Source organism: Lampris incognitus, chromosome 8 (genome assembly GCF_029633865.1).
Source record: "Lampris incognitus isolate fLamInc1 chromosome 8, fLamInc1.hap2, whole genome shotgun sequence".
NCBI classification, from domain to species: domain Eukaryota; kingdom Metazoa; phylum Chordata; class Actinopteri; order Lampriformes; family Lampridae; genus Lampris; species Lampris incognitus.
Window position 1 is genome coordinate 6,717,304 of NC_079218.1, and position 23,598 is coordinate 6,740,901.

At 48.8% G+C, this 23,598-nt stretch overlaps 1 protein-coding gene across 1 annotated transcript; it reads left to right on the plus strand.

The window, feature by feature from the left end:
• The first annotated feature begins 3,659 nt into the window (after positions 1 to 3,659).
• On the plus strand, positions 3,660 to 22,479 carry dgat2 (diacylglycerol O-acyltransferase 2). Its single transcript, XM_056284865.1, has 8 exons — positions 3,660 to 3,793; positions 5,333 to 5,461; positions 6,510 to 6,617; positions 7,467 to 7,537; positions 10,582 to 10,786; positions 11,773 to 11,947; positions 14,109 to 14,311; positions 20,885 to 22,479. Exons 1-8 carry the CDS (start codon positions 3,754 to 3,756, stop codon positions 21,037 to 21,039), a joined length of 1,086 nt encoding a protein of 361 aa, XP_056140840.1. The 5' UTR covers positions 3,660 to 3,753; the 3' UTR covers positions 21,040 to 22,479.
• Positions 22,480 to 23,598: the final 1,119 nt, after the last annotated feature.

Sequence of the window (23,598 nt, forward strand, 5' to 3'; positions counted from 1 at the left end):
AATGAAGTACAATGATGCAACGCGGTTATGTTTAGATGGAACATCAGTGATGACGTCACAATAGTAAGTACATTTGAGCAGAAAAAATGAAATACTATGATGCAACGCGGTTATGTTTAGATGGAACATCAGTGATGACGTCACAATAGTAAGTACATTTGAGCAGAAAAAATGAAATACTATGATGCAACGCGGTTATGTTTAGATGGAACATCGGCGATGACGTCACAATAGTAAGGGACAAATGCTCTGCTGTGTACGTCCAAGAAAAGTAATTTGGATGCTTGTGCTGGTCCCTCCGGACTCCTCTCCTGCAGCTCCACATCCAAATCTGAGGAAGTGAACAGTTTAACTACACAGTGTGAGACATTGATTTAGGACGGCTCGTTTTGTGTTTTCTGGTTAGGAGCTGGCCAAGTATCCACCACACTTTAGCGTCACTAATGCTGATGGATGGGGTATTTAACTGTTATTTACAGTGTGTGTGCGTGTGTGTGTGCGTGAGAGAGAGAGAGAGAGAGAGAGAGAGAGAGAGAGAGAGAGAGAGAGAGAGAGAGAGAGATAAAAGAGTAAGACAGAGACAGAGAGTAAGAAAGAGAGAGAAAGTAGACAGAAAGACTTTGACTGCTTTATTAAAGCACTAATAATAAAGGCGCATCAAAGGCAAAATAATTGCGCCAAACACTGGCCAGCGTCTCCAAAGAAAGAGAGAAGAAGAACAAGAAGAAGAGATCAAAAATGCAAGCGCACCTCCCTCTTCTTCTGGTACAAAACACAGCACACTGCTCCCTGCCATCAGCCCTGAACAGGCATCTAGAGCGTGCACCTGTTTGTAATGAGAGAGAAAGAGGAAGTGAGGGGGAGAAGGGGAAAGGGGGTGAAAGAGAATGAGAGAGACGGGGAGTAAGAGAGCGGGAGAGAGAGGGGAAGGGAGAAAGAGAGAGGGAGGAGGGGGTGAAAGAGAATGAGAGCGAGAGGGAGCCAGAGGGAGGAGGGGGAGAGAGAGGGAGAGGGAGAGAGAGCGAAAGAGAGAGGGAGAGAGAGGGGTGAAAGAGGGGGGGGGGGGAGAAAGAGAGCAGGAGAGAGGGGGGAGAGAGCGGGAGAGAAAGCGAGAAAATGGGGGGAGTCTCCTCACAACCCATGCTCTACCTTCTGATTTACTTCTCTTTCTTTATTGTTACTGTTGTTTTATTGTTTCTTTGTTGTTACTGTTGTTTTATTGTTTCTTTTTTCTTTGTTGTTACTGTTGTTTTATTGTTTCTCTATTGTTACTGTTGTTTTATTGTTTCTTTGTTGTTACAGTTGTTTTATTGTTTCTTTGTTGTTACTGTTGTTTTATTGTTTCTTTATTGTTACTGTTGTTTTATTGTTTCTTTGTTGTTACTGTTGTTTTCTTTTTCTTTTTTCTTTGTTGTTACTGTTGTTTTATTGTTTCTTTGTTGTTACAGTTGTTTTATTGTTTCTTTGTTGTTACAGTTGTTTTATTGTTTCTTTGTTGTTACAGTTGTTTTATTGTTTCTTTGTTGTTACAGTTGTTTTATTGTTTCTTTATTGTTACTGTTGTTTTATTGTTTCTTTGTTGTTACTGTTGTTTTATTGTTTCTTTGTTGTTACTGTTGTTTTATTGTTTCTTTGTTGTTACTGTTGTTTTATTGTTTCTTTGTTGTTACTGTTGTTTTATTGTTTCTTTGTTGTTACTGTTGTTTTATTGTTTCTTTGTTGTTACTGTTGTTTTATTTTTTCTTTGTTGTTACTGTTGTTTTATTGTTTCTTTGTTGTTACTGTTGTTTTCTTTGTTGTTACTGTTGTTTTATTGTTTCTTTATTGTTACTGTTGTTTTATTGTTTCTTTGTTGTTACTGTTGTTTTCTTTTTTGTTACTGTTGTTTTATTGTTTCTTTATTGTTACTGTTGTTTTATTGTTTCTTTATTGTTACTGTTGTTTTATTGTTTCTTTGTTGTTACTGTTGTTTTATTGTTTCTTTGTTGTTACTGTTGTTTTATTGTTTCTTTATTGTTACTGTTGTTTTATTGTTTCTCTGTTGTTACTGTTGTTTTATTGTTTCTTTATTGTTGCTGTTGTTTTATTGTTTCTTTATTGTTACTGTTGTTTTATTGTTTCTCTATTGTTACTGTTGTTTTATTGTTTCTTTATTGTTACTGTTTCTTTATTTTTACTGTTTCTTTGCTGTTACTGTTGTTTTATTGTTTCTTTGTTGTTACTGTTGTTTTATTGTTACTGTTGTTTTATTGTTTCTTTGTTGTTACTTTTGTTTTCTTGTTTCTTTATTGATTGGTGTAATGTTGTGTTCATTATTAGTGTTATTGTGTACTGTCCAAACTGCACTTTCGTGCTATGGCAACATTGTTTTTGAAACGTTCGTGCCAATAAAGCCTCTTGAATTGAAGTGAATTGATAAAGAGGGGGGGAGAGAAAGAGGAGGGGGAGAGAGACACAGGCAGAGAGAGATGGGGGGGGGGCTCGAGAGAACGACAGAGAGAGAGAGAGAGAGGGAGAGAGAGAGAGAGAGGGAGGGAGAGAGGGGGGGAGAGAGGGAGAGAGGGGGGGGGGAGGGAGGGGAGAGGGAGGGAGCGAGAGAGAGAGAGCGAGAGAGAGAGGGAGGGATGGGGAGAGGGAGAGGGAGCGAGAGAGAGAGCGAGAGAGAGGGGGGGGAGAGAGAGAGGGAGAGAGAGAGAGAGAGGGGAGAGAGAGAGAGAGAGAGAGAGAGAGAGAGAGAGAGAGAGAGAGAGAGAGAGAGAGAGAGGGAGAGAGGGAAGAGGGAGGGAGCGAGAGAGAGAGAGAGAGAGAGAGAGAGAGAGAGAGAGAGAGAGAGAGAGAGAGAGAGAGCGAGAGAGGGGGGGGGGGGGAGAGCGAGAGAGAGAGAGAGGGAGGGATGGGGAGAGGGAGAGGGAGGGAGGGATGGGGGAAAAAAGAGGCTCGTGTGTTTCGGAGCCAAGCTGCGCATGAATACATGCGGGCTGCTGCCAGGAAGACAAGCTCACCCCACATAAACACCGGTGTTCACCCATATTACCAAATTCAACACAACCCAAGAAGAAGAAGAAGAAGAAGAAGAAGAAGAAGATGCGGCATTAAAGATGCAACACGTAGGTAGTCATGACAACTCTTCGCGCTTTGTTGAAAACCGTCTCGCGACAAACGCCCGGTTTGATTAAGTAAGTGGACACTTTGCAGCGCAGCAAACGCGTTGTAATGCCCGGCGAAAGCGGCGCTGGGGGGCGCTGCCCATCTGAGGGGGGGGGCGCTGCCCATCTGAGAGAGGGGGGGCGCTGCCCCTCTGAGAGAGGGGGGGGCGCTGCCCATCTGAGAGAGGGGGGGGGGGGCGCTGCCCATCTGAGAGAGGGGGGGGGGCTTCAGTTTCAAAGCAAGACCCGAGAGGAGCAACTTGAATAAACGAGGAAAGCGCGCACGTGTCTCTCCACCTCTCCATAAAAAGTCGGGGACCCCCCCCCCACACCCTCACCCTCACCCTCCACCCCTCACTCCCCCCACCCAGTTTCTCTGTTTGCTCGCCGTGCGGGGAAATCGGCCTCGGCTGCTCTGGGCGCGTTTAATTTATGCGCACACGGGCGCGCGGCTCTTAGCCCCGCCCACAGCGATTAAATGCCAATTCCGTATTGCCGTGCGGCGCAGTCGAGGGCGGACCTGTGGAAGCGCGCTTCGCCGACCTGACAGCCGACCGACACCTCCCGGGCCAGCGCAGCCGACCTCCCTCCTCAGGCCGCCTCAGGGATGAAGACCATCCTCGCCGCCTACTCCGGTGTCCTGAAAGGTAGGCGTCGTCCTCGGCCGGTGCAAACCTGCAGCACGTCCAGCCGGTGGTCCGTCAGACAAGTCGGGAGTTTTGTTGCTTTTTTTGCGCCCCCCCTTTGCAGGCTCACTGACATGGCGTGGATGGGCAGAAATACTGGACAGGCTTGTGTTAGAAAACCGCACAAGATTGCAAAGGATTTCCAATTTTAGGTAAATTGTGCATTGGCAAAATGTACCTGTAGAGTTGGCAGGTTCTCTCTGGGGGGGGGGGGGGGCTTCGCAGTCATGTCTCAGGGGTCCGGTGCAGAGGCAGTTACTGAGAGACTGCACGAATGTTTTAATTTCTGCCTGATTCAAAACGAGCACCTCCAACTTGACCAGGATGGGGGAGCTGGGATCTTTTCCCCCCCTGCTGCTGGCAGAGGAGCTAGATTTTGTTTCGTCCTGTCAAGCCTCCGACCTTCGTATCCGTGCTCGTAATCTGAAGTGCACGGACCTCGTAACGCAGGAGATCACCTGCACGGCCTGACTGGTGACGTGCAGAAGTGCTTAATCTATAGCCCCCCCTAGGTCGACCGCTAGGTGCTATGTAATTACCCCTATGCTATAGATTTAGGTGGAAATGCAGCCGCTGACGTGAGGCGCCGGCCTCGAGCCCTCCTGCAGGAGTTTGTCTGGCAGAATCAGCGTCGCTTTTAAGACAGTTTCCCCAAGTCCTGGGGAAACCATCTTCACAGCTTCGCCTCTGTGATTTATCGTTGATATTTTCTCGTTATTGCAACCACAAAGGGACCGCCCTCGGTATCCCTGACCCACCCGGCGGCGGTCATGAAGCCGGGCCCTTACGGTTTGCAGGTATTGTGCTGCCAGACTCGTGTCCAGAGCAGGGGGCTTGGTTATTTTCAGTCTGCCTGGGGAGGATTAGGTAACTCTGTTGTCCCGGGTGCAGATCTGCTCCTTATCGGCCCTCGGTGCTAATAGCTTGACTGGCTTTGGGCCCTCTTGGTGTATCTAATGCTGGCCTATGCTCGCTCTCTCGCTCTCTCTCTCTCTCTCTCTGCCACACACACACACACACACACATATCTCGTATGTAATACTCGTATGTAATACTCGTATGTAATACTCGTATGTAACTACTTGAACTAGAGAAGTGCTTGGCGTTGCTTGTGTGCCATGGGGGGCACTAGCGGTGGGCAGTAACCAACCCACTCGAGTGACAATGGCGTCGCTGAGTTTTTACACTGATGTAGGGCAAAGTCATCGTACTCGTATGGCGGCGTGTGCTCGGTCGTCTTTAACGAACCCGGCTCTCGATTTCTCTCGTCTTTGGTTTTGCCCGAGCCGACGATGGGGAGGCTGGGAATTAGCGGGGGGGGGGGGTATTTTGTGGGTTTTGTCACAGTCTGATCAACTCTCATGACCTTTTCCTTCTGACGTCCTTCTCTCTGTGACTGTGTCTAAGTAATCCGTTGACACGGCTCTTTTATAATGACGGTATTTATAACACTTCTCTTTTTACACTCTTGTGTTCTCCTGCAATTTGTTGTGTCTCCAGGCACTGGCTCCAGCATCCTGTCTGCCCTTCAGGACCTGCCCTTGGCTCCGTGGCCTTGCAGATCCAAGATGGAGAAACATCTTCAGGTCATCTCCGTCCTGCAGTGGGTTATTTCCTTTCTTGCCTTGGGTACGTGTTGCTTCACGCTGTGTGTGTGTATGTATATATATATATATATATATATATATATATATATATATATATATATATATATATGTGTGTGTGTAAAATCTCCCCCTCACCCTTTTTCGGGTGGTGTGTGTCTTCCTCAAGCTCGGGTCCTCTACCAGAGGCCTGGGAGCTTGAGGGTTCTGCTGTTCCTGGGACGGCACTCTTCTGGACAGAGACCTCAGATGTGGTTCCTGGAATCTGCTGGAGCCCCTCTCCCAGTTTGGGGGTCACAGCCCCTAGTGCTGCTATTACCACTGGGACTACTGTGGATGTGACCTTCCACATCCCATCTAGTTCTTCCCTATATATATATATATATATATATATATATATATGTGTGTGTGTGTGTGTGTGTGTGTATGTATATATATATATGTGTGTGTGTATGTATGTAAATATATGTATATATATATATGTGTGTGTGTGTGTATGTGTGTGTGTGTGTATATATATATATATATATATATATATATACACACCAGTGAGTCAAGTAAATTCTTTATGAGACAGTACAAGTCTGTTTCATGCCGTAAGCATCATCAGGTCCTTATTTGTTGAGCACTTTCCCTACCGTTGACTGTTTCTTTTAACAAAGTTATATTTATATTTATATATGTATATATTATATGTGTGTATATATATATATATATATATATATATATATATGTATATACTTCTTTTTTTGCGCGTGCTACTTTTACATTTTCCCAGTAAAGGCTAAGAAACCATGAAAGGAAACCAGGCAGTATTAGCTCGTAGCCTCGTTAGTCTCTTAATAAGGAGGTCAAGCCACTTAGCTGCACACACACTTCTCCTTCTTTATGACTCTTGGACTTTTACTCTGTCGAGATACTCCACCGGTCTTTTGGCAAAGAAATGCTTAGTTGTGGGATTTTTGCATTTTGGGAAACCTGTGTGTTGCAGTGAGAACGACAACTTTTTGTTTTGTTGCCTACTGACTTTTTGTTACAACGCTTGTTTTTGCCGTCTCTCTGCGACCCTCCAGGCGTCGCCTGCACCGTGCTGCTGATCTACATGTTCTGCACCGACTGCTGGCTCATCGCTGCCGTGTACACCGCCTGGCTCATCTTCGACTGGAACACCCCAAAGCGAGGTGACGTATCCCAAAAACCAGCATGAAAACACGGCTACCTTATTCGATTTCAAGCTGCCACGAGGAGTTTTTGGGGGCCTCTGCGGCCTTCGCGGCGCCCCTGTGGCTCGAAGGTCTACATTCCCTGCCTGGTAGCCGGCGTATTTGTGCCGAGGGGAGGAGTGGGAGACGTGGTGGTGTTTTGGGGAAAACGGCTGTGTTGTGAGAGACACAGCGAGGAGGTGGCATGTCTCCAATCGTAGTGAAAGACCCTGTAAAGCAGTGTTTCTCAACCCAGTCCTCAAGGACCCCCTATCCTGCAGGTTTTCTTTGCGACCCTGAATAGGTACCTGTTCGTAGTAATTCAGCAGTGAGTGTCAGAGTTTGCACACCTTGCATAATTAGGTGCTGTGAGATGAGTGGTCGAGTAAGCACAAGCAGGGCTACCTATGCGGGGTTACAATGAAAATCTGCAGGATAGGGGGGTCCTTGAGGACTGGGTTGAGAAACGCTGCTGTAAATCCTGCTGTCAGGTTTCACAAGGAGTCCGGTTCAGAGACCCCAGCATTTTAAAGGAATATCCATTCGTCTGCCGATGATCTCATTTAATCGTGTCGGTCATGCAGAGGCATCAAAATTACATTGATTCGGCGGATAATCGGTGGCAAACTCCTCGTAGCAGCTTTAACGTGGGTTCGTAAATAGCGCTGTGCAAATATGTGTTTTGGGCGAGTTGTCTAATCTCACTCATGTGCAGAAATAACTGATTAAATAGTAAAGAGAAGGGCTGGGGGGGTTATCTACATTCTCTGAGATGTGATGCGGAGAAGTCTGTTCAGGAAAAACAACCAAAAACTCTTCTCTCCCCAGGTGGCAGGAGGTCGTCTTGGGTGAGGAGCTGGACGGTGTGGACCTACTTCAGAGACTACTTCCCAGTCAGGGTTGGTTGAAGTGTGAACAAGCATAACACGTATGAGTCAAGGTTATCTGTGTGGCCGTAAATCACCACTGGGCCCCGCAGGGCTTTGCAATCACATTACATTCTGTGCAGTGCATGACACCCCCTGTCCGTAGACCCTCTGCCCAGATGAGGGGGCAACGACACCTTACACGAAGATTTCCATACTATGCCCCCGTAGGTGGGGCATCTAGGGGTATCGCAGCCTATGAGGTTTATCGGGCGATTACTGCTGGTTGAAAACTTCACTTTTTTTGGGGCGGCAGGGTGACGCAGGGGTTAGTGCTGTCGCCTCACAGCAAGGAGGTCCTGGGTTCGAGCCCCGGGGTAGTCCGACCTCAGGGGGTCGTCCCAGGCCGTCCTCCGTGTGGAGTTTGCGTGTCCTCCCCGTGGCTGCGGTGGGTTTCCTCCGGGTGGTAGGGTCAGTACTCCTGTCTGTGCCCCTGACTGAGGCATGGCAAGACGAGTCTGGAGTTGGTCCCCGGGTGCTGCGCGGTGGCTGCCCACAGCTCCACAGCTAGGGTGGGCTAAATGCAGAGAAAGAATTTCCCTATGGGGATCAATAAAGAATCTCCAAAAAAAAATCTCAGTCTCTCCAGGCAGAGTTTTCCTTTTATTAGATGTTAAACGAGCCCCGGATCTGTAATAACAGGGGAGCACATGTGCAACGATGGAGGGGGAATCGTACTGGCAACTCGTATTGAAATCAATTCGAAGGTCTTGACCGGCTGTTCTTGTTATTCGTTCAATCGCAGATCGCCATTCTGACCTTTAACTGAACCCGAAAGATTAAATGTACACTTTCTGTTGTGAACCAGCTCTAAAGATCCTCAACTTTTTCATCGATTGCGCGACTGGATCGATTCCCAGTGGTGCGTAGGCTTGACTTTACAGATAAGCTTATCGAGGGGGTGGGGTGGGGGGGGGGATCAGGTATCAGTTGTTGTTGGCTCCGTGCTGTTCCTTGTCCTGTGTTGATTATGATGGGAGCTCGGCGTTGGATGGGAGGTTCGGACTTTGTCCCGCCTGATATGGGAAAAACAGTTCTGCTGAGCGTGGGATTTGTCTTCTGTTTTTCACCGCTGCCCCTTGAGATGGAAAGACGGTCTGTCTGTGAGGGGATCCTTATCAAAGAGACACACACACACACACACACACACACACGCACACACACACACACACACACACACACGTAGGGGAACCTAGTTGTTTTGCATGGATGAAACTTCTAAATAGGTGGCGGACAAGGTCAAACAGTTCTCTGAGGTGTTCGGGGTCATCCCCGACTCAGATAGGTTCATCGGTAGTCTTTTGTGTTGATCACATAACAATATAAGTGTACTCGCCCCCCGTTGTTGTCTTTTATGTGAGCGACTGCAGCAAAAGTAGCTCGAGTAACCCGAACGTGCCCGTTTTTTGGGGGGTTCGACTGACTCAACCGAGGCTCTGCGGAGCCGTCACTGGGTTTTAACATAATTACGAACTCTAGGGTCCCCTTTCATACACCCTGTGGGACTAATCCCTGTCTGTCCGTCTACGAGATAGCGCGTGTCCGCGTTACGCTTCGTATCCAACGACAAAAATCCAGTGTGGCCTCACGCCGCAACGCGTGAGAGCCAGCTCGGTAAGAGACGAGCACTTCGGCGCAGTTTTGATGCCGTTGTGTGCGGCTTGCATCAGGTCAACGGGGGGGGGTAAGACACGAGGCCCCGGCGACTGGCTGAATCCCAACCCCCCCCCCGTGCTGAACTTTGCCCTTTGCACTCATCTGTTGTTGGAGCAAAGTTTAGCTGGATGTTTCAATAGGTTGATGAAATCACTCATTTGTCGCCCGTAAGCTTCACGCCCGCTTTTTTTTTTTTTTTGGCCCTGTAAGGAATCTCGCTACTGATGAAAGAAACAATCCAGTTAATGGCGTTAGCTCTTGTCTTTGTGCTCCGAGTCACTACAGAGCCACATCTGTTTGCCAGTGTTCAAAGTATTTATCTGCTATCTTGTGGCTTAAGATGCAGCGAGGGCTCTGGCTTTCAAAAGGTCTTTTTATTTTTGGCGACGATCATGAGCAAGTTGGAAAAAAACGATTTCTACCATTGTAAGGCCGCCTTTCATTCAGTTCAGAACAGTGCTTTTGAGCTGATCAGTAGCCGTTGTGTTTTTTCTCTCTCCCACCATACACGCAGTCATGCTGCAAAGGTTAGGCTGGAAAGGAACACACCCGGCAAGAAAACCACACTCCCCGCTAACACGAATGACGTGCATACAGCAGACACGCTAAAGAGAGCGAAGGAACATAAGTACGGCCTCTAAATGGCCTCCGAGCAGAAATGCTGTCACATCATGGGTACATGTAAGACGCGGGCACACGTGAATCACTTTCTGAATCCCTGCACATGCCCCCTACTTGCAGTGACGGGCAAGTCGATGGGCCTTGTTTGAGCCGCTTGCTGTTGAACCGCTTTCACCGGCGCCCCCTCCACATCTGCCCCGTCGGCCAGGTGGAAGCCCCGCTGCGTGGCCCTCGGCTGCGGCCTCGTCATGCAGACGCAGTTATGCAACAGCGGTGTTTGTCCGGCTACCGCGGGAGCCCGCTGAAAATTCCAGTTTCTCCCCCAAGATCTGGCGTTCGACGCCCTCGCCGTGAAACCGTTTTGAATTATTCTGAGACTCAAGCGAGGGATTTTCAAAGGCCGCATTTCACTGCTGTCAAGATAAGCGGGTGCAAGAAAACAAATAAACTATGTACAGAGGATAATGTCTCTGTGCTAATTATTTTATGGCTGTGCATAAACAGACGGAGTGCAGTCATATCAGGGCTGAGCTGATAAGGAGGTCCTGGTTCCACTAAGACACAGGTCGCATGCAGATTCTCGGCTTTATGGTTTTGCAATTTATAACTTGAGCAACAAAAAAAACCACAAAAAAAACAGGAAAATAAGGCTACTTCTTTATGCTCTAGAGAGAGTAAAGAGCCCCACTGAAATGGAAACCGGTCTAACACTGCCCCTCTTGTGTCTCACTGTCTTGCAGCTAATTAAGACCCACAACCTTCTGCCCAGCCGCAACTACATATTCGGCTACCACCCCCACGGCATCTTCTGCTTTGGGGCCTTCTGCAACTTTGGCACGGAGGCCACGGGGTTCTCCAAAAAATTCCCGGGGATCAAGCCCTCGCTGGCAACTCTGGCTGGAAACTTCCGTCTGCCGGTCCTGCGGGACTACCTGATGTCTGGAGGTAGGCCGCTCTGTTTTCCCTCCGGCCAGGGGCCTTCTCAGACTGTCTCCTACGCTCACTGCCTCTGTGGCAGGACTCTGACCTTTGTCCTGTTGCACAGTTGAAATGCTTCCTGTTTATTCAGATACTCCGGCGATAAACAGCGTCCTAACTTAAAATCCCCTGTCCAGGCTTTATCGATGGTCCCACAGATGCGTGGACTTGAAGTTATTCTAGATCGTTTGAAACTTTACGATTCACAAAAAAAGTTGCAAATTATGCACCACAGCTCCAAGCCAACGCCAGCCACCATGCCCCTCGGTGTCATTTCTGATTTCCAATAGTCCAGTTTATTATCCTAAGCCATTACTACTACTACTATTATTATTATTATTATTATCATTATTGATCATTCAATTAGTAATTATTACTTTATTATTAATCACTCACTTTTCATTATTATTGTGATTATTATTATTATTATTACTACGACTACTACCATTATTATATTATTAATCATTCAATAATTGATTATTATCTTATTATTAATCCCTCAATTATCAATTATTATATTATTATTATCTTATATATTTTATTATTATCCCAAGCCAGGCGTTGAAATAAGATCACAAAGCAACAGACACACAATATCATTGTATTAATTCACTTATACATAAAGCCAGTGATTCTCATGCAATCATTACTTGCACGCTTTACACGTTATAACTCGCTTTATTCCTCAGACTCGCTTGCTTGGTGGCGACATGTCACATAAGACAGTTTAGCCACCGGAGCAAGAAAGTGTTTTGACCTTCAGTTTTGTTTTATTCGACTCACAAGTCTTGCCCCGATGTGTTAAACACCATCCATCTCATGCCGCCTCAGCTCGAACGAAAAGACAGGTGTCGCCTGTAATAAGCGGCTGACGGTGAGATGAGAAGATTAACACTGAACGTTAAAAATCCTCCACTGCTGAACAAACGACTAACGGACCATCTCCTCCGCAGGTATCTGTCCGGTCAACCGGCACTCTATCGATTACCTCCTGTCGTGCAACGGCACCGGCAACGCCGTGGTCATTGTCGTCGGAGGGGCGGCGGAGTCGCTGAATTGTGCACCGGGCGTGAACTCCATCACCCTGAAGAACCGCAAGGGCTTCGTGAAGCTGGCCCTGCAGAAAGGGTAAGCCCGGGTACACAACATTCACACCCGAGGACGGCCTCGAAGGAATTGTGTTTTCTCGGTGTCACAACACGACGGCGGTGATTGTGTGCAGTGAGTCAGTGGGAGCGAGTGCACCCTCGGTTATGACTAAGGCGACATCCGGGCCAGCACATAGCAGCCAATAGCCAGTGTTGAGGGTACGAGGTGCATGGGGCCTTGTGTTTGGCATGCAGGGCCACGTGAAACAGGCTCTTCTGAGGTTCTCAGGCCCGGCTGAGCGGGGAGTAAGACGGCGTTACAGTGCCCCCAGCAGTCCGTGGCACATTACTGGGCCTTCACGTTTAATCTCGGAGCGACACGGGTTGGGTTTGTCTCGCTAACTCGGACAAGCTGGATTCTTTATCAGATCCGCCTGCGGAATTACAGGTTCCCTGGTCGTACCATGACCAAAGAGGCTTAGAGCTCGTCGAATAAAGGGGCGGTTATGCAGACCCCTCATACATAACGGCTACACCAGCATTCCTAATGAAACGGATCAATACGCTGTACATTCAGGTCGGCCGGGTGCACGTCCTGCAGCGTTGAAGGCGTAACGGCAGCGGTCCAACGGCAGTTTGCATTTTGCCCTTTTCACGAATTCACTTTCAACTTTACCTCTTGAGTATTCAGTAACACCATAGGGTTATTCTCTTGTTGAATTTGACATTCAAATCTAACAAAACGACCTTCTTGAAAGCGGCTCGTTTCTTGATAGCACCTTATGAGGAGAACTTTTGTTTTTTGTCTACTGAACAGGATTTTTTTTGGCAAATTTTCTTCAATTATAATTAAAGTAAAGTATAAATTATGGCCTGCGCTGCCTGGTGAGAGGCCTACACAGCCTCTCACCAGGCAGCGCAGGCCATAATTCTCATCATGGCCTACGCTGCCTGATGAAGGCCATGTATCATGAATTATGCCCTACACAGCCTGAAGAGAGGGTGTGTAGGCCTCTCACCAGGCAGTGTAGGCCATAATTCTCATCATGGCCTACGCTGCCTGATGAAGGCCATGTATCATGAATTATGCCCTACATGGCCTGAAGAGAGGGTGTGTAGGCCTCTCACCAGGCAGTGCAGGCCATAATTCTCATCATGGCCTACGCTGCCTGATGAAGGCCATGTATTATGAATTATACCCTACACGGCCTGAAGAGAGGGTGTGTAGGCCATAGCTCTCAGCTATACTCTCTCGCGCACTATTTAGCCCTGTCGTGGCCCGGCGGCCTGTCCAGGGTGTCTCCCCGCCTGCCGCCCAATGACTGCTGGGATGGGCTCCAGCATCCCCGCCACCCTGAGTAAGGATAAGCGGTTTGGATAATGGATGGATGGATGAATAATTAAAGTAAAGAGTCAGGGTGTACTAAATGCCAGTTCTTAAGGTGGTAACCAGTGCAGAAAACACTATTTAAAGACTCATATCACAGCAATGACAAAAACATTTCATGAGTGCTCTCAGAAACACGTATGTGTGTAGACGACGCGTAAAAGGCCGACATGCCGTTGGAGGCACATTAGAGCATGTAGCTGAAGCGTGTCGTAAATCCATCCATTACCCGAGCCGCTTATCCCAGTTGGGGTCGCGGGATGCTGGAGCCTATCCCGGCAGTCGCTGGGCGGCAGGCGGGTCTTGTAAAATGTGCAGCGAAAATGTCACATCCTCCGTATACCAAATTGGACGTAGCATGATTAGCGCATGCTAACGCTGCAAGAAGAGTGAAGGCACTGCTAAGGGAAATGGAATGATTTTAAAGTTTTTTTTTTATGGGTTTTAAATTAAAAAAAATAAATGTATTCCTTTTTGAGAATTTGGGTCATCATAACTCAGCAAACTGTTCTATGAAACAAATTACTGACAGATTGATTTATGATTAAAAAAATAAATAAATAAGAGATGGGACAAGGGGTAGTTAAAATAAGTATTACCCTTAAAAAGACCTTATTATAGTTTTAACTTATTTCTTTCAAGAAATACATAATGCATACATGTATGTTGCATAGTTTTCTTTTAATTGCTATATATTCATATTCTTTTTCTTTTTTTAACTAGACGTCATGGTTAAAGCTGCAGTGTCTGTTGTGGTATATTTACAGTAAGTTGCCTGGTCGGTTGTTGAGGTATCTAATGCTTCTCTCCTCAGGTCCGACCTAGTTCCAGTGTACTCCTTTGGGGAGAACGATGCCTACAAACAGGTGATCTTTGAGGAGGGGACCTGGTGGCGGTTTGCCCAGAAGCGGCTGCAGAAACTCTTGGGCTTTGCACCGTGTGTGTTCCATGGATGTGGCCTCTTTTCCACTGATTCTTGGGGCATTGTGCCTTATTGCAAGCCTATCACAACCATAGGTAAGTGGAAGTATTATTAATATGATGAATAAATACAGATAATCGTGAAAATAAGGATAATCATACATTTTCAACAACAAAAAAATGCTGGTGATAATGTATACTGTTGATATTTTTACCCAGTTTGGAAACCAATTGACTGGGCAGGAATGTTTTTCACAAAATTTCGAAGCGACGCTCTTTATCTTGGTAAACCTCTTTTTAAAAGGTTACTCTTGGACAGTTACCAGCAGTTAAAGGTTGTTAACAGGCCATCCACAGGGTCAATATTTGCGCTGTCCAAACGCGAGGATTTATTAATGGTTAACAGTGAAGCTCTTAACCAATGCAACAATTTGATTTGGGAAGAGCTCAGCGCTTCCCCTAGAACTGTGCAGGCCTGGCCAACCAGAACCCCCGCCAGGCCAAAAAAATAAAAAATGTAATGCCAAAACTCTATTCATTTGCAAAGCAATAATAATTTGTATTTGGGAGCCTCTGTGCGCTGCTGTTGCAAAATGTGAGTCAACATCGGCGTCGTTGCCTGGGAAACTCTTGACGCGATGCGAGTGCCACTGGTATGAGAAGGGGTTTTTACACAGAAATCGCGCAATAATGGTGTAATGTGGTTTGGGCGGCACAGTGGTCCAGTGGTTAGCGCTGTCGCCTCACAGTAAGAAGGTCCTGGGTTCGAACCCCGGGGTTGTCCAACCTTGGGGTTCATCCCAGGTAGTCCTCTGTGTTGAGTTTGACATGACGACTAACGTGGTTTCTCTCAAACTGCCAGTGTTTTGGGAGTCATCAACCTTGACTTGGTTTGCCCCGACAGAAGCACAGTTCGCGTTGCTGGAAATCACTCATAGTCCCTTGCGCTTCCCCAGCACATAGCCATCATCAGTCCAGCGACCGTCGCTACATAGCCCCCACCTGAGGGGTCAGTTGTCCTCTACGACCCCATCACCCAAGACATAGTCCCCCAAATGTCCAGGGTGCCGCTGCTGGAGAACAGACCATCCAAAGCACCGTTTGTCATAGTCCCTCTTCTGCTGCACTCGGGAACCGGCCCGAGCCCGGCGGATGCAGGAGTCACAGCAGTGCACATGCAGCTCCACGTCTCGTCGACAGTCAGGCCAGTAGAACCACCCCTGGAGACGATGGAGGGTCTTGGCGTTCCCATAGTGATGCACCCTCACTGAGTCATGGACCATCTGGAGAACCTGGGGACAGAGCAGACAGGACACCAATAGCTGCAAGAGGCCACTCCCTCATCCAGGAGCTTGCCACCTCCAGTACACCAACCCGTCGTGGAGCTAAAAGTTGCTCCACTGCAAGTGGTAGGCCTTTACCTTGGGCCACAGCACTGATGCCACTGTCCACTCAGGGTGCCGCCCCATCTCCAGCCAGCCTCTCACCAGCGCCAGGGTAACATCTGCCTTCTGCTGCTGCCTCAGTTACTGCGTGGTTAACGGGGACAACCTCCCCTTGTTGCTGGTGGTCTGGACAGCTGTCACCATTGGCATCACCTGGCCCTGCTCCTCCTGTCGCTGGCAGCAGGGGCACTCCGATGCTTCACCAGGGCTCTGAGCCTGGTGAGCAGTGGCTGCTCAGCGACTGGCTCGCTGGTCCCTGAACCCGCTCCTTCTCTGGCCAGACCAGAGCGCCACGGTCTTCATGCCGAGGGTGATGATTGCCTCCAACACATTAACGTGGGCTCCCCAGTGGGTCAGCAGGTCCAAGCCAATCATGCACGGGTCCCGGATGTTGGTGAGCCAGAACTCATGTGCCAGCTCCTGGTCTCCAGTCTGGTTTTGCAGTGACCTCTACCCTCTCATGCCAGCCTTCTTTCTCCCCTGTCACCATCATAAGCTGGGAGGTGGTTGGTGACCATGCCACTGAGAGGAGGCTGGTGGTGCCCGGGAGGATGCCATGTCGCACCAGAGAAATGGCAGACCCTGTGTCTACCAGGGCTCAGCAGGATTGACCGTCAATTTGGCAATCCAAATACAGTCCTTGGTCTGACCTAGGCGGCCAGCCAGTGTGCATCGGCCTTGAAGGGGGGCTGGAGACTGGTGTGGCGGTCCCCTCACTAGGCCACTCTGCCGTTATTTCCCCACCGGCCAGTTCACTCTGGCTTTTGGCACCAGTGCTGGGAAGTCGCGGGCTATGTGTCCAGGCTCATCACACTGGTAACAGTGGTCAGTCGGCCAGTGTGGATGTCGCCTGAATGTTGGAGGCCATTGCTGAGACTGCTGTGGTGAAAGCCGAACATGGTAGACCTCGTCTGCTCATCTACTTCCTCCTCCTCATTGTCGGCCCCCCTGATGTGCGGTTGGAGGGCAGGGATCTTCTGCTGGGGAGGTTGCATGGACAGTACTACCTCGGCCCATTCAGCTTCACTGAGAGCTCCGCTAAGGGACTGAGGCATGGGGAGGCTAGCATGTTGGTGCAGACATTCTGGCATAAGCCCCTGCAGGAAAGTGTGCAAGGCCAGCTCCTCTTTAATGGCTGCAGCGAACTGCGGGTCACCATGCTGGGCATGTAGCTGAATGTCTGCAGCAAAGGCACCCAGGCTCTTTCCCTCTTGGCGCCAGTGGCTGGCTAGCTGCTCCCTGCTCTGGTCGGTGAAGGGTCATTGGCCGAATCGCCTCTCCAGCGCCATGGTCAGGCCTTGGAGGCCCTGCTGCTCTGCTGGGGCTAGATCAAGGAGCACCTGCAAGGCCTCTCTGTCCTATGCCACAGCCAGGTGGATGACGGTCTCCTCGTTACTCCATCTGTTATGCCACGCCGCCAATTGCAATTGCGAGAGGTATGGCTCTAGCAGCATTGTCTCACTGTACTTTGGCAGCAAGCATTTTCACCACTACCTGGAGACACAACAGTCGCCGCCGCCGCAGCAGCTCCTCAACGGCGGCAGGACCTCAGCCTGTGTTTTTACCATGCAAAGTTCGGACCCAAGGCCAAGTGGTGCTGATCTCCATGTGGTTTTCAGCATGGTGAGCCAGCGCTCAGTAGTGGTCATGTGCATTGGCTGAACTGGCCGGCTGCTGTTCGTATGTGTGCACTCTCAGCGGAGTGGACTCCATCAGACTGTCTAGCATGCTCTCTGCCACAGACGAGCTTCTCTGGTTTCTCGCTAAGTTCCCGGTCCTCACACAGCCCACCTTCTCATCATCCAATGCCAAGCACAGAGTGGAGCACCACATCGCCACCACTGGCCCACCGGTCTATGCTCGGGCTTGCGCTTCAACTTGGCCAAGCTCACCACCACCAGGGAGGAGTTTGAGAATATGGAGTGCCTTGGCATCATTCGCCGCTCCAACAGCCCATGGGCTTCACCCCTCCACATCGTCCTGAAGCCTGGCGGCGGGTGGTGCCCATGCAGCGATTACTGCCGACTCACCAATGCAATGACACAGGACCACTATCCAGTCCCACACATCCAGGACTTTTTCACCCATCTGGCTGGAAAAGTCATATTTTCCAAAGTGGCCTTTGTCAATAGATGCCATCATGTGCCCATCCACCCACTGGAGGTCCCCAAAATGGCAGTGATCACCCCAATTGTTTGAGTTCTTGCGCATGCCGTTTGGCCTCAAGAATGCTACACAGACATTCCAGTACCTCATGGATTCTGTTCTATGGGACCTGCCTTTAATCTTCTTCTATCTAGACAACATCCTCATCGCCAGCACCTCCAAAATGAAGCACCTGTCTCACCTGACACTTTTTGAGCTGCTCAGCCAGCACGGGCTGATTGTCAACCCAGCCAAGTGCCAGTTCAGGCTGACCACCATCGATGCCCTTGGACACCGAATCACCAAAGACGGGGCGGTACCCCTCCAGTCAAAGGTGGACACCGTCGTGAACTTCCCACGACTGCTCACGGTCAAGTTCCTTGGCGTGGTGAACTTATACCACCGCTTTATCCCCCGAACTGCTCAAATCATGCGATCCCTGTATGATGCCCTGAAAGGCAAGGCCACCAAACACATTGTGAATTGGCCCGCAGAGAGGGACAAGGTGTTTGTGGATGCTAAGACCGCTCTGGCTGACACAACAATGCTGGCATACCTGTCGCCCAAGGCTCCGATTGCCATTACCACGGACACTTTGGATTTGGCAGTCAGTGCAGTGCAGGAGCAGTAGGTGAACGGTGCTTGGCAGCTGCTCGCTTTCTTCAGCCGACAGTTACACCCCAACAAACGGAAGTACAGCACCTTCGATTGGGAACTCCTCGCCCTCTACCTTGCTGTTTGACGCTTCCGTTCCCTGCTGGAGACCTGCCAGTTCACAGCGTTTGTGGACCATAAACCACTGATGTTTGCCATGGCCAAGTTGGCTGAGCTGTGGTCCGCCTGCCAGCAGCGACAGCTCTCCTACATTTTGGAGTTCACCACGGACGTACAGCATGTCGCTGGCAAAACTAATCTCATCACCGACTGCGTCCCCCGTACCATCGTGGGGCTCATCCACTTGGGACTTAACTATGCCCGCATGGCAGCTGACCAGGCCGTTGACCCGGATGTGCAGGCTTTCAGCATGGCTGTCACAGGGCTGCAGTTAGAGGACGTGTCGTTCAACAACGCTGGTACCACACTCCTGTGAGACATCTCCATGGGTCAGTCCCGGCCTGTCATTCTCACTGGATGGAGGCGGTGTGTTTTCGATGCTGTCCATAGCCTCTTCAACCCGTGCAAAAAGCCATCTCAAACACTGGTGGTGGTTAAGTTCATCTAGCTTGGGCTCGAAAAAGACGTGAGAGACTGGGCTGACATCTGCGTGGAGTGCCAGCACTCTAAAGTGCACCACCACACCAAAGCCCCCCTGGTGCAGTTCCCGGTGCCTAAAAGGAGGTTCAACCATATACACATGGAGCTGGTGGGCCCCGTGCCCCCCTCCCACGGTTTTACTTACCTCCTCACAATGGTGGGCAGGACCACTCAATGGCTGGAGGCCCTCCCACTGACGTTGATGACGTCCGCTGAGGTAGCCCGGGCATTCATCAGGACTTGGGTCACCTGGTTCGATACCCCATTTGACCTCTCCTCTGACCAGGGCTCAAAGTTTGTGTGAGCTCTGTAATGCAGTCGCAGAGAGCCTAGTAGTGAAGCTTCTCCACACCACTGCGTGCCACCCGCAGGCCAGTGGGTTGTGCAAGCAGTTTCATCAATCTATGAAGGATGCTCTTTGGACCAGCCTCAAGGACAGCAGCTGGGCTGACAGACTCCCTTGGGTAATGCTGGGCCTCAGGACTGCCCCTAAGGAGGACCTCCAGGCCTCATCCGCTGAACTGGTTTACGGCCAGCCACTGCGGGTCCCAGGGGATTTCCGCCCCAACACCATGGCTCCCTGGTCTGCAGCCCACCAACGGGCCAGAGTTTTCGCACTGGTCCCTATTTTGCAACACAGCCTCCCACAGTCTCACGTCCCTGTGAGACTGCAGTCGGCAGAAGAATACATTTTTATCCGCCATGATGCCCTCCATGGTCCCCTGCAGCCTCCTTACAATGGCCCGTTCCGCATCCTGGAGACCGGAAACAAGCACTTTGTCGTGGACATCAGTAGCAAGCTGGAGTGCATTTCCATGGTTGGTCTCAAACCGGTTCACCTGGACTTGGACCGACCTGTTGGACTGGCCCAGGTGTCCTCCTACCTGGCCCCACCTCCCAACAAGGCCCCCAAGGCTCCTCCACCCCCACCCTACCCCCACACCGCCGCAGGGTCCCTAAGACCCCTCCAGCGGGAGCCCTGCCCCCTGCTCCCGTTCGGCAGAGCCGTTCCAGCCGGGCCGTCTGGCCCCCGCCATTTTAACTCTCCCTGCTATGCTGAATTCTGGGGGGACATGCGTAGTGGACTTATGCACATAATTCACCATAACTTGTTGAATTAAGTCACGGTAAGGGGGTGCCATATTGTTGAGGCGGGGTTTGTGAAATAAAAAATAAATTACACACGCGCTCGTGTTGTCAAAGAGAGAAGTTGTTCGTCCCTGTTTTCGAACTTCCCCACGCTCTTAATTATAAGACATCCTGACAACCCATTTTAGGCGGCTTTTCGCAAATCAGCTTTTCAGGTTATTGTTCAGGTTACCGTTTGAAAAAAAAAATCAGATTTATTAGTTTATTACAACTGGTAACTGTAGGCGATGCCATTTAGAATACAGTAACTAATCAAGGAGGGGCTATTTAGAGAAATTGATTTGCATACTGCCATTAAAAGAACAGTTGTTGAAAACACTGTCCATAAAGTCCATGTTGCATCTCTACCGTTTAGCAGGTGATGCTGCAGAGCCGTTTGAGGGGCTGGCCTCCAAAGGCCTAATGTTGCCACTGCTGGCACATAGTATATTGCTCCACCATTACCTATTATTTTGTCATGGGATATATATATATATATACATATATATACATATACATATACATATATACATATATATATATATATATATATATATATAGTTCAAATCAATGGGGGGTTTTTCATTTCGAACAAACAGGCCTGAAAAAAGGAATATTCTAGGGGAAATGCTGTAGCTCTTTGCTACAATCCTCTCTTGATGCCTTTCTCTGTTGTCGTTATTTTTCTTTTTCATAGTTGGGGAGCCGATCACCGTGCCAAAAGTTGAGGAACCTACTCAGGATACGGTGGATCTGTACCACGCAATGTATATCAAGTCCCTACAGTGCCTTTTTGACAAGTACAAAACCCGCTTTGGTCTGAAGGAAAGTGATGTCCTGCACATTCAGTAAGAGAGAGCGAGAGCAACAGAGAGAGAGAGAGGGAGGGAGAGAGATGCCGTGGAACCTCAGAGAGAGAACTACGACAGCATCTTCAGACCAGCCTTGTCCACTCTTGTGCCTGACACTGATCATCTCCACACTACAAACTCCATACTACAAACTTTGCTCAGAGCATCGTCACACATGAAGACGGCTGCTCTTCAGGAAGTCGCAAGTTTGAAGAAACGGTGGCCTGAAAGATTGCTGTCCTCTCTGCGTTTGTCACCTTCAACGTCAAGTTGATCAGCTTCGGTTGCACTGGCATTAAGGGTCCCCGAATCAGAAGTGTGTGCTGTTTCATGCTTATGTTATTGCTGTTTATTGTCAAGAGATTGGGACACACAATTTGAACTACGATGAACTATTTGTCAGATGAACTATTTGTCAGATGAACTATTTGTCAGTGCAGTGGGGGACGGTTTCCACTAGGTAGAGCTGCAAGATAACATGCAGAACATTAAAGAAGTGCCAACGTTTTCCTTCACCCATGCATTCCTGTAATTCTGCTTTTGGTCTGGAGATCCTATTATGATGGGACTCCGGGAATTATGCCAAGTGCACAAACAATGCAACTGCAAAAGCACCACGTCACTATTGGGTTTAGAAACCAATTGTGTGATTGAGCCAAAGACATTACGATGTTCCCACACATGCACACCGGTGCAAGGTGGAAGTGATAGAAAGCTACGGAGTGGATATACATCGGGAAATGTGCCATACATGTGTAACTTTTCGAACGATGCCACATAGTGTTAATTGTATTGTTTTTGAGTGGGAAAAGACGATTTGTTCCTTTCCCTTAATTAGTATTACGAATGCACTTTTGTATTGCTGAGGACTTTTGCAGATTTACTTCTCCAAAAGTGCCTTTGATATAAGAATTCCCTGAGACGGTAATTATGCTGCTGGGCTTGAAATCCACTCTTGTCCTCCTGGCGACAAGGTATAGATGAGTATGTATAGACGATGATCCTTCAAAATATTTTGAATGTCATTTTGAAACGTGTGTTACGTGGGTGAAAATTGCAATCGATGATTCCAATGTAGTCTCTCTAAAAGCAGCGATGCAGTTGGTGATACGGAAATTGAACAGGAAGGGATCTTATAAGAGAATAACTTTATTTTATTTTTATTGGTTCTGTTTTGAGGGTGTGGAATGTAGCTGTATAAGAGTATGACTGTGCAAAAGCCATATCCCAAGAATTGCTAAAAATGAAAGCTTATCCCATGTTGTGAAGATTGGTGGGGGTTTTTTTTTTGTGGCTTCACCATTGTGACTTCTTGCAAAGAGCAGTGTACGACAGTCTGTAACGCCTATGCAATAAATTTGCAAGCAATAAACAGAATAAGGCCTGTCCGTATTGCGAATGCCATCATGTCTGCTGATATTTAAATTAAACTTTTTTACGTTTTCACAATGAGAAGTGTGCATCTTGTCTTGATACTTCTTACACATCACATGAAGATAGTTTTGACTGTTTCTGCCAAATGGGATTTCAGCTCATTTGTCACTGAAATATCACAACTTAAGGGCCGTTGTGAGACATTAGACATGCGTAAGTATACAGAGAGCCATGGAGCCGGAGTCCGATTCCCATGTGTGTGCAACCCTACGTGGCCAGTAAACATGATGCTGAGTCTGATGTTCCCATAGGCAGAGGTGGAAAAACCCGGTCCAGAAAGTAAAGACCCTAACCGTGTCTTCACTCCATCCATGTATTAAACCAGCTGATTTGGGGAAACTAGTCGGCGCAATCTGATGGTTTAGAGAACGTGGGTGGAGTAAAGACACGGTTAGGGTTTTTACTTTCCGGACCGGGTTTTTGCACCTCTGCCCATAGGTTATTCAGCAAAGTTCATATGTCAAATCGTTCAATAAGGACTCGAGAAGTGAAGTGAGACAGTCGGCGCGCTTCACCGAGGTGGGGCGCCATGCAAATCAAACGTCACATCAGTTCTGAACTTATTTTGAAACCCTCCGATCACCTGCAACCGCGTCAAATTAATATCGACCAATAGGTGGCTTTTTAAAATTCAGACTGTGTGACGCTGCACCCCCCCCTCCCCTCCCCCCCCGCACCCAGGGTTTCTTTGAAAAACATATCCGATTGAACGAAGTAGAATAAATGTGCTGAGTCATCCTAACATTGTAAAGGTGTGCGCTGGTCATCCTGCAACCTAACGGTTAAGGGGAATCCAGGGTGGTTTGGATCCGGTTCGGTCGCCAGGGGACATCTATCAAAGCCGTGTATTTACTACCCGTCACCTGCAGGTCACGCTGCGCTGGTACGACTTCCTCATATTTTGCAGCTTTGACAGATTTTTCCCCGAACGCCCGCCCCTCCCCCCGGCCGAGAAGACCGACGGACGAACTAACCAGTCGCAGGACGCGAACGCGACGAACGTCACGACTCACGTGACCGACGCCTGCTTCGACCAATCACAAAAGGCCTGGCAGGGGGGGCGGGGGGCGGACCTCCGAGCCTTAGCCGCAAAGTTGCTACTCTGTTTATGTCCTCTCGGTTAGCC